Source organism: Panulirus ornatus, chromosome 2 (genome assembly GCF_036320965.1).
Source record: "Panulirus ornatus isolate Po-2019 chromosome 2, ASM3632096v1, whole genome shotgun sequence".
NCBI lineage: Eukaryota > Metazoa > Arthropoda > Malacostraca > Decapoda > Palinuridae > Panulirus > Panulirus ornatus.
Genome location: NC_092225.1, coordinates 29,067,450 through 29,078,847, shown reverse-complemented (window position 1 = coordinate 29,078,847; position 11,398 = coordinate 29,067,450). Strand labels below are relative to the sequence as shown.

The 11,398-nt window shown below is 38.0% G+C and overlaps 1 protein-coding gene across 1 annotated transcript; it reads left to right on the top strand.

The window, feature by feature from the left end:
- The first annotated feature begins 1,002 nt into the window (after positions 1–1,002).
- On the top strand, positions 1,003–10,836 carry Sf3b6 (splicing factor 3b subunit 6). Its single transcript, XM_071673559.1, has 4 exons — positions 1,003–1,142; positions 3,032–3,150; positions 8,723–8,852; positions 10,347–10,836. The coding sequence occupies exons 1-4, from the start codon at positions 1,116–1,118 to the stop codon at positions 10,479–10,481; spliced, it is 411 nt and encodes a 136-aa protein (XP_071529660.1). The 5' UTR covers positions 1,003–1,115; the 3' UTR covers positions 10,482–10,836.
- Positions 10,837–11,398: the final 562 nt, after the last annotated feature.

The following is an 11,398-nucleotide window of genomic DNA, read 5'->3' as shown; positions in this document are numbered from 1 at the left end:
AACCACCACTATAACCTCCGTGGAAACCATAACTGGGGTCGGCGTCAGCGCTCCTCTTGCTACGGTAGGCAATCTACATCGGTTGACTGTAATGGTTTAGTATATCTTTCTTATCTATTATTGTACATGACGACTCCATTAACAGTGTTTGTATAGCTTTCCACCTGTTGTTTTTTTTTTTCATCCCACCGTGTTACAATTCACTGCCGACCTCCCTGCTAACTCTTCATTGAGCCTCATGTTTAGGGCAATTAGAACCATACAGTCGTATTGGTCGTCATGTGGAGGACGATTATCATCGTACAATTTGATTGGTCATCATGCTTAGAATGTCAGGGCTCGTAAAGTCTGACCTAAAAATCTATGACTAATATTGTGGAGCCGCTGTTACTCACAAGGAAGTCGTGGGGGAGGAAGTAAACCTGAAAATATGGTAGGAATTGATGATACTTGGTGTAGGAATAATTGTTTAAGATTAGTGAAATGTCTGAAGGATAGGAGATTTTGACATTTTTCCCTCGAGTAGAAAATAGTAGGCAATGGGATAATAGGCAATGAAGATACAAGAGTGAAGGGTAGTATAGTTGTCGAACATTTGAAATCATAAAGATGGCACAGAGAACATAACTGCTGTAGTAAAAGTATTTCTCAAGATATAATATGACGGGATGGTATGTGGGGTTGGGTTGTGTTGGTTGATTCTTCCTGGTAGACAAGAGGTTATTTGAAGTTTATCCACAGTCTACACTCCCTGTAAACATTTTACTGACCATTTCTCTTGCCTCCTCCGCGTTTTCGCTTACGGTAACCAATCACCTACAAAAAAATAAAAGGTGTGATTAAGTACCGTTAACCATTTCTATAACACTTGTTTTGCCACCTTTCAAGGGAGCATGAATATAGTAAAGGTGAGGGAGAGAAATGTCAAACAGCACTTTTATTCCGATATATATATGTATACATATATGCGTCAGTGTACAAATTATCAATTTTTTTTATGCTGAGTAAAGATATTTATATAAAGCTTTCAGGCTGTGTTGATTGTTAAACGAATCATTATGATCTGGTGTTAAATATTTATATTTGACATCGTTAGCGTTTGTTATCCTTCCACCATGGCTCTAGCACAGAAGCGTACTCATGTAAGTGAATTATTCCTAGTGCCTTAATAATACTTGTGAAATAAGTATATTTCTCTTCTAATCATGTTTACCTTTGTGAAGATCTTTGAGATATAAGTAAAGGTAAGATTCTAGTGTAGGGAAACACCAAAACTTACTTTGGATTATCCTTGGGTTTGGGTATATTTGTCCGAATACAATGCACATATATACATATATCACTTAGGGTAGTATATAAAGTATATACGATTACTTATATCTAGTGTGGACTTCATAATACTTGGAAAAATATGATCGATTGTTGTAGGTATAGGATAACTTTGAGAGTATAGAAAGTTTAGATACACAATAAGATTTTCTTAATGACCAAAAACCAGTATTAAAGAACTGACTACAGTTACTAGCACGAGGTTAGAAGAATTAGAAATTAGTCATGCATAAAAATCAGTAGAATGTAACTTATTCTTGAGAGAGACTTTTTTTTTTTATCAAACATCTTTCATTTTACATTGATTTTCTGCCCACAAAAGATCATTCCATATTACTGTATAATACTATATCAATATACGTAAACGACCTTGAGCCATGAACAGGTTGACTTTGAACACTGTATGATATGATATAAATAATTGATAGGATAATAGTTGTATATCAAGGGAAATGTAGGTTTTATTACCATTTTGGATGTCCAGTGAATTTTGTGAGGCTGGATTGCAGATATCTTTCAGGTGATTTTTGATGTCTTCTAAATGATCTTGATATTCTTTTTATTGCAAACAGGTGATTGTCTGAAATGATGATTTTCCTGAAATTAGGGGTTAATTATGGTAAGAGTGCTTAATACACTTGTTAGAGTACTTCATGTAATAAAGAAATAATTTATGACCATATTGGTGTTAAAAGGAAAAATATAGGACTAAAAATAGCTTTGCAAATTGATGATTATTGCAGACACGTATGTGTAGCTGATGGCTGGCCATACATGCCTTTTTCACCTTGACATTACCAGCAGTGTTCACCCTTTCATGCATGAAACTGGTGATGCCTGTATCTCCCTCTGTTATGACTGCTGGATCCCTAGGTATACTGTATGTCCTATGAAAGGTTTTGACACATATATATTTGCCCCTCTCGACCCATGCCCAGAACTCAACCTTCACATTGTGGTGGGATATTTTCGTGCTTGTATACTGTACATGGGTGAGTCAAGCAGATTTATATTGTTGAGCAGTAAGTTACTTTTCGATTAGGAGGGGCTTCTGGGGGTGAAATCTCTTGTTAGGGGTTTAGGTGGATTCATTGGGATTCCAGAGACTCACACACCTTGTTAAAGGTTAGGCTTATTTGAATTAGGGTTGCTTTTCTTTTCATTTATCCTTACAGTTTGCTTCTTTTTCAAAGCTCTTCTCCACTTTTGTTGGAGTTAGTGTACAATGCTTCGTAAAGTGCATTTATTTGCATGAGATATACTCTTTTAGGCCAAGAATATCATACTCTTGAAAAAAAGAAAGACTGCATTGGTGATATGTATATTAACTTGATGTAAGTTATATTGGGGTGCCTTAAAGATGTTTTCTTATACTTTTCAACTGTTTTGTGATGGCAACCCTTTTCGTGTAGAGGAGACGGTAGCAAGTGGTCGCGCAGATGATTTCACCCACAGAGTAGTAATGGGATATTTGAGCACTATATTTTCTGTTTGCTTTTACTTTTTCGCCATCTTTCAAGGAAGATGTAATGTTTCAAAGATTCAAATCTTTGTTTTCTATGATGCATTTGACCTTGTAATTATATATATATATATATATATATATATATATATATATATATATATATATATATATATCATTAGTAATAAGTTAGCAGTATATTGACTCTTTGCATATTTTTCCTCCTTCGGCAATCATTAGGTTCGGCTGCCCCCTGAAGTGAATCGCATTTTGTATGTGCGCAACTTGCCATACAAAATCACTGGAGAGGAGATGTATGACATCTTTGGAAAATATGGTGCAATCAGACAAATCAAAGTGTAAGAATAATATCGGATTTATTGTTGATGTAACCAGTATAGTATGCTGTATGTAAATCATTTTGCCATCAGCATCTTTTATGCATTTGAAAATATTCTTTTCTTATAATCCATTTTCTTTTGATTCTTTTGTTCTCAAATTGATTTTGATTTTTTTTTATTGAGTATGTTTTCTGTATATCTTTATGAACATGAAAACTATTGGCTTTAACATTCAAATACAAAAGTTCAAAACTTAATGCTCATGAGTATGGAAATGAATGAGGAATTAGGAAGAGCCAGTAAAAATAGTAAAGTTCTGGACAAAAATAAGTGTTTGTAGCATTTATAGATTTATAGAAGCTTTATGATAATGTTATTAGAAAAGCTCTTTGGGAGCTCTGAAGACTTTGAAGAGCTGTGAAGAGTATTTGTTATGAAATTAGTGCTTGTGTGTGTTATTGGTGGAATGATTGATTAGCAGGAATTTAAATATAGGAGTGAATCAATCAAGGTTGTATAGTATTACTATTGTATGATTTTATTTATTTACTATTTCCAGTGTATTAGGTATAATGTGAAATGGGATGCTGGTGATGTACTGCCAAACCATAGAGGAAGGAAATGGAAGTTGGCACGGGTGGTGTATGCGATGACATTGTTGTATTAGTACCTAAATTAGAGAATTTTTAATAGAATAGCTAGTTGCTTTCAGTTTTGTTGGAGGAGGACATTGAAAGAAAATGTAAGTGAGAGTCAGAATATATTTTTGAGAAATGGGCTTTAACCATATGATGGTATGAACCATTGTGGTTTGTGGATGTTTAAGTAACAAATGAAATTCAATGATAATGCTTGTGTAAAAGCTGATGTTAAGGGTAAAGCTGGAATTGGATGTGCAGTGATACCATGGTGACTAGCAAGAACTTTTATGTATAAAGTGCACAAGAACCTTGTGTCGGAATACTTTTCCCACATCTGATGTTTGGATCTGAAACCCTGGTTTCTGTACAGGGATTTGTAAAAAAAGAATAATTGCATGAGGGATGGATAAAGTGTAATTGGAATTAAAGAATTAAAGTGGTGATACGATAAAGGTCTTTGATGTTTGGAAATCCTCAGAAAGGCGCATGAATTAAGTTTGGTTTGATGTTATGGTTGTACTGTAGGTTCACAGATGATAGGTATGTCAAGAAGCTGTGGTTTCAGTGCATTACACATGGCAGCTAGAGACTGAGTGTGAATGAATGTGGCCTTTGTTGTCTTTTCCTAGCGCTTCCTCGCACGCACACGGGGGGCAGGAATGGATGACGGCAGTATGTATGAATATGTACTCGTGTATATATGTATATGTCTGTGTATGTATATGTATGTATATGTTGAAATGTATAGGTATGTATATGTGTGTGTGTGTGGGCGTTTATGTATATACATTGTGTGGGTGGGTGGGTTGAGCCATTCTTTCGTATTTTTCCTTGTGCTACCTCGCGAACACGTGAGACAGCGACAAAGTATGATATATATATATATATATATATATATATATATATAGGAGAGAAAGAATACTTCCCACGTATTCCCTGCATGTCGTAGAAGGCGACTAAAAGGGAAGGGAGCGGGGGGGCTGGAAATCCTCCCCTGTCATTTTTTTTTAAATTTTCCAAAAGAAGGAACAGAGAAGGGGGCCATATGAGGATATTCCCTCAGAGGCCCAGTCCTCTGTTGTTAACGCTACCTCGCTAATGCGGGAAATGGCGAATAGTATGGAAAAAAAAAATATATATATATATATATATATATATATATATATATATATATATATCCCTGGGGATAGGGGAGAAAGAATACTTCCCACGCATTCCTCACGTGTCGTAGAAGGCAACTAAAGGGGATGGGAGCGGGGGGCCAGAAACCCTCCCCTCCTTGTATTTTAACTTTCTAAAAGGGGAAACAGAAGAAGGAGTCACGCGAGGAGTGCTCATCCTCCTCGAAGGCTCAGATTGGGGTGTCTAAATGTGTGTGGATGTAACCAAGATGAGAAAAAAAGGAGAGATAGGTAGTATTTTTGAGGAAAGGAACCTGGATGTTTTGGCTCTGAGTGAAACGAAGCTAAAGGGTAAAGGGGAAGAGTGGTTTGGGAATGTCTTTAGAGTAAAGTCAGGGGTTAGTGAGAGGACAAGAGCAAGGGAAGGAGTAGCACCACTCCTGAATCAGGAGTTGTGGGAGTATGTGATACAGTGTAAGAAAGTAAATTCTAGATTGATATGGGTAAAACTGAAAGTTGATGGAGAGAGATGGGTGATTATTGGTGCATATGCACCTGGGCATGAGAAGAAAGATCATGAGAGGCAAGTGTTTTGGGAGCAGCTGAATGAATGTGTTAGTGGTTTTGATGCACAAGACCGGGTTATAGTGATGGGTGATTTGAATGCAAAGGTGAGTAATGTGGTAGTTGAGGGAATAATTGGTATACATGGAGTGTTCAGTATTGTAAATGGAAATGGTGAAGAGCTTGTAGATTTATGTGCTGAAAAAGGACTGGTGATTGGGAATACCTGGTTTAAAAAGCGAGATATACATAAGTATACGTATGTAAGTAGGAGAGATGGCCAGAGAGCATTATTGGATTACGTGTTAATTGATAAATGCACGAAAGAGAGACTTTTGGATGCTAATGTGCTGAGAGGCGCAACTGGAGGGATGTCTGATCATAATCTTGTGGAGGAGAAGGTGAAGATTTGTGGGGGTTTTCAGAAAAGATGAGAGAATGTTGGGGTGAAGAGAGTGGTGAGAGTAAGTGAGCTTGGGAAGGAGACTTGTGTGAGGAAGTACCAGGAGAGACTGAGTACAGAATGGAAAAAGGTGAGAACAAAGGAGGTAAGGGGAGTGGGGGAGGAATGGGATGTATTTAGGGAAGCAGTGATGGCTTGCGCAAAAGATGCTTGTGGCATGAGAAGCGTGGGAGGTGGGCTGATTAGAAAAGGTAGTGAGTGGTGGAATGAAGAAGTAAGATTATTAGTGAAAGAGAAGAGAGAGGCATTTGAACGATTTTTGCAGGGAAAAAAGGCAAATGAGTGGGAGAGGTATAAACGAAAGAGGCAGGAGGTCAAGAGAAAGGTGCCAGAGGTGAAAAAGAGGGCAAATGAGAGTTGGGGTGAGAGAGTATCATTAAATTTCAGTGAGAATAAAAAGATGTTTTGGAAGGAGGTAAATAAAGTGCATAAGACAAGGGAGCAAATGGGAACTTCAGTGAAGGGGGCTAATGGGGAGGTGATAACAAGTAGTGGTGATGTGAGAAGGAGATGGAGTGAGTATTTTGAAGGTTTGTTGAATGTGTTTGATGATAGAGTGGCAGATATAGGGTGTTTTGGTCGAGGTGGTGTGCAAAGCGAGAGGGTTAGGGAAAATGATTTGGTAAATGGAAAAGAGGTAGTAAAAGCTTTACTGAAGATGAAAGCCGGCAAGGCAGCAGGGTTGGATGGTATTGCTGTGGAATTTATTAAAAAAGGGGATGACTGTATTGTTGACTGGTTGGTAAGGTTATTTAATGTATGTATGACTCATGGTGAGGTGTCTGAGGATTGGTGGAATGCTTGCATAGTGCCATTGTACAAAGGCAAAGGGGATAAGAGTGAGTGCTAAAATTACAGAGGTATAAGTTTGTTGAGTATTCCTGGTAAATTATATGGGAGGGTATTGATTGAGAGGGTGAAGGCGTGTACAGAGCATCAGATTGGGGAAGAGCAGTGTGGTTTCAGAAGTGGTAGAGGATGTGTGGATCAGGTGTTTGCTTTGAAGAATGTATGTGAGGAATACTTAGAAAAACAAATGGATTTGTATGTAGCATTTATGGATCTGGAGAAGGCATATGATAGAGTTGAGAGAGATGCTCTGTGGAAGGTTTTAAGAATATATGGTGTGGGAGGCAAGTTGTTAGAAGCAGTGAAAAGTTTTTATCGAGGATGTAAGGCATTTGTATGTGTAGGAAGAGAGGAGAGTGAATGTAGGTTTGCGGCAGGGGTGTGTGATGTCTCCATGGTTGTTTAATTTGTTTATGGATGGGGTTGTTAGGGAGGTGAATGCAAGAGTTTTGGAAAGAGGGGCAAGTATGCTGTCTGTTGTGGATGAGAGAGCTTGGGAAGTGAGTCAGTTGTTGTTCGCTGATGATACAGCGCTGGTGGCTGATTCATGTAAGAAACTGCAGAAGCTGGTGACTGAGTTTGGTAAAGTTTGTGAAAGAAGAAAGTTAAGAGTAAATGTGAATAAGAGCAAGGTTATTAGGTACAGTAGGGTTGAGGGTCAAGTCAATTGGGAGGTAAGTTTGAATGGAGAAAAACTGGAGGAAGTAAAGTGTTTTAGATATCTGGGAGTGGATCTGGCAGCGGATGGAACCATGGAAGCAGAAGTGAATCATAGGGTGGGGGAGGGGGCGAAAATCCTGGGAGCCTTGAAGAATGTTTGGAAGTCGAGAACATTATCTCGGAAAGCAAAAATGGATATGTTTGAAGGAATAGTGGTTCCAACAATGTTGTATGGTTGCGAGGCATGGGCTGTGGATAGAGTTGTGCGCAGGAGGGTGGATGTGCTGGAAATGAGATGTTTGAGGACAATGTGTGGTGTGAGGTGTTTTGATCGAGTAAGTAATGTAAGGGTAAGAGAGATGTGTGGAAATAAAAAGAGCGTGGTTGAGAGAGCAGAAGAGGGTGTTTTGAAATGGTTTGGGCACATGGAGAGAATGAGTGAGGAAAGATTGACCAAGAGGATATATGTGTCGGAGGTGGAGGGAACGAGGAGAAGTGGGAGACCAAATTGGAGGTGGAAAGATGGAGTGAAAAAGATTTTGTGTGATCGGGGCCTGAACATGCAGGAGGGTGAAAGGAGGGCAAGGAATAGAGTGAATTGGATCGATGTGGTATACCGGGGTTGATGTGCTGTTAGTGGATTGAATTAGGGCATGTGAAGCGTCTGGGGTAAACCATGGAAAGCTGTGTAGGTATGTATATTTGCGTGTGTGGACGTATGTATATACATGTGTATGGGGGGGGTTGGGCCATTTCTTTCGTCTGTTTCCTTGCGCTACCTCGCAAACGCGGGAGACAGCGACAAAGCAAAATAAATAAATGAATGTATATATATATATATATATATATTATTTTTTTTTTTTTTTTTTTTTTTTTTTTTTTTTTGCTGTCTCCCGCGTTTGCGAGGTAGCGCAAGGTGTCAGGGCTCACACCAGCCCACCTTGCTGTCTATTCTCCTGCCAGGCAGTCTGCTAGCTTGAGCCAGGTACCTATTTTATCGACCACCCCCAAGGGGTGGATGAGCAGCGGGGTTGACTATGGACCAACTACCGTAACCAGGATTAGAACTTATGCACTCAACCCTGGGCTTTTGTGAATGCATCATGGTCAGGAATGCTAACCACTACACCGTGGGAGTCCATAGATTCATTAAATGTTCAAATATTGGTTAGACTATATTGCATATTCATTAATTAAGGACTTGGATTTGTGTGCACACAGATTCATGTGTGTGTGTTTTAGCATATTTAATATTTGTTTGTAAGAACTGAAGTTTAATTCTCTCCATACAGAGGCAACACCCCTGAGACACGTGGCACAGCGTTTGTTGTATTTGAGGATATTTTTGATGCTAAGAATGCGTGTGACCATTTGTCTGGCTTTAATGTTTGTGGCAGATACCTTGTGGTCCTTTACTACCAGGTAAGAAGATATTACTTTATAATGATTGCACTCCATAATAGATTGTTTACTTTATACATTTATTTTTGTAGAATTGTAAACTTATATACATCCTTTGATTAGATTACTTCAGTGCCAAGTGATTCATTATATTATTTGTCATTCATTGTGATTTTAGACAGAATATATTAGTTTTATCAGTCTTAGTATAATTTCTACCTACAGACAGAGCCCTATAGGTATCCAAAAGAGCTTTTCCTCACAGCGGATTAAATTCTATGATCATCCAAAATAGCTGGGGGAATTTCATGAAAATTCCCTCCCTTCAACCTTTACAAGTGTGTGGGTATGGCTAGATGGTAGCTCATCATGACTTATTGATGGTTGATTAATTGCTCAGACCTTGTGAATCATAGCATAGTTGGTGTCAGGGCTCACACTAGCTCATCTTGCAGTCTATTCTCTTGCCAGGCAGTCTGCTTGCCTGGTAGGTCTTGACTTTAATTCTTGTTCTTCACTATGCCGGATCAGTGTCCCGTTTTCTTCTTTTATAATTCAGTGTCTCGAGCTGGAAGGGGTTGTCTGTTCATCTATTGCAGCTACTATTTTTATGTGCATGGAATCAGTCAGTCCTCAGATTTCAGATTTTATTGTACTTTCTTGTTGTTATGCAGGCTTTGGTTGGTTCCCAGGTTGGCTCCTTTCAAATGATATAAGTAGTCCTTTTCAATCTAGCATTAAAAGCAAGGTTCCATCATATGATTTTATATTTTTTTCTTAAATGTTTTAGCTTATAGTGAAAACTAATTTGCTGTGGCATGGCCCTTCAAATTTCAGAAATGGATCATGCAACTTTCATCATTGAAACTTCTTTGGTTTATATCCTTCCTGACGATTTAAAAGGTTCTGAACTTAGTTTTTTCAAGATTGACAGAAGAATCTGACATGTTGGTTCCCCAACTACTTGTAGTAGATATGAGAAAGTGTGAAAGAAGGAGCTTTATCTCCACATATGATAGGAATGAGTTAATTGTAGCAAAGTAGATGAAGTCATTGAAAATAAAAGCAATGTATGTAATAAAACGTAGAGAATTGAGAGTTGGCAGTCTTTGAAGGACATAGTTGTTTGCAATGTGTAGCAGGCTGTCATTTAAAGGGTGGTGTAGTTTGAAAATATGGAGAAGTGTGTAGTTGGCTGTCATTTGAAGGACAGTGTTGTTTGAAAATATGGAAGAGACTCTTCATGTTGACTGAAATTTAAGACTATCTCTTAACAATGGTGGCTAACATTAATCATTGTGCTTTTATCTGTGATGATTTGCTTGTATAGATCATTTTAGCTAACTGCTATGCTGCTTATGTGATTGGTCATGAATCTTTGATGTTTTCATTGGTACTCTTGATGACTGGAACTCTTACTTGACTAACTCCTTGCCCATAATTTTAGGAATGATTTTAATGTCAGTTTATGGAAAACTTTAAGAAGCTAATGCAGCCTTTTAACCTTTCTTACAGTCAAACAAAGCCTTCAAGAAAATGGATGCAGAAAAGAAGCAGGCAGAGCTTGATCGTGTGAAAACAAAGTATGGCATTAATCCAGAGGAAGGAAAAAAAGAATACAACTCGGGAAATGTTCATCTGCATATTTAATTACATGATGCAATAGAAGGTAGTTTGCCTCAGTAACCCAGAGACTGGTAATTCAAAAGAATCGTGTTACGTGAATATTTATTTATAGATTAGTGATATACTGTAATGTTGCGCTATGAAATTTGAATAGATAATTCATTCAATTCTATCTTAGATGCAAGTCACCAACCATCTTTACAACATTGATTGTCATGACCACATATTTGTTACTTGCAGCAGATTTTTGCTTGTTAAATTTTTTCTCATAGTGATGCATCTGTTATTTTCTTTACCAGAAGAATTGAGTACTATAAGAGAAAGAGAAACATGAAATGTAAGTTATGGGAAGAATTACAATAAAGAAGTAGGAAATGAATATTATTCGTTAATGTCCCTAAATTGTTGTTTTCTATTTTATTGTCTCATTGTCTTTCCATATCGGTGTTGATGGTATTGTATCCCACAAAAAAAAGGGCAAATGAGAGTTGGGGTGAGAGAGTATCATTAAATTTTAGGGAGAATAAAAAGATGTTTTGGAAGGAGGTAAATAAAGTGTGTAAGACAAGGAAACAAATGGAAACCTCAGTGAAGGGGGCTAATGGGGAGGTGATAACAAGTAGTGGTGATGTGAGGAGATGGAGTAAGTATTTTGAAGGTTTGTTAAATGTGTTTGATGATAGAGTGGCAGATATAAGGTGTTTTGGTCGAGGTGGTGTGCAAAGTGAGAGGGTTAGGGAAAATGATTTGGTAAACAGAGAAGAGGTAGTAAAAGCTTTGCGGAAGATGAAAGCCGGCAAGGCAGCAGGGTTGGATGGTATTGCTGTGGAATTTATTAAAAAAGGGGGTGACTGTATTGTTGACTGGTTGGTAAGGTTATTTAATGTATGTATGACACATGGTGAGGTGCCTGAGGATTGGTGGAATGCTTGCATAGTGCC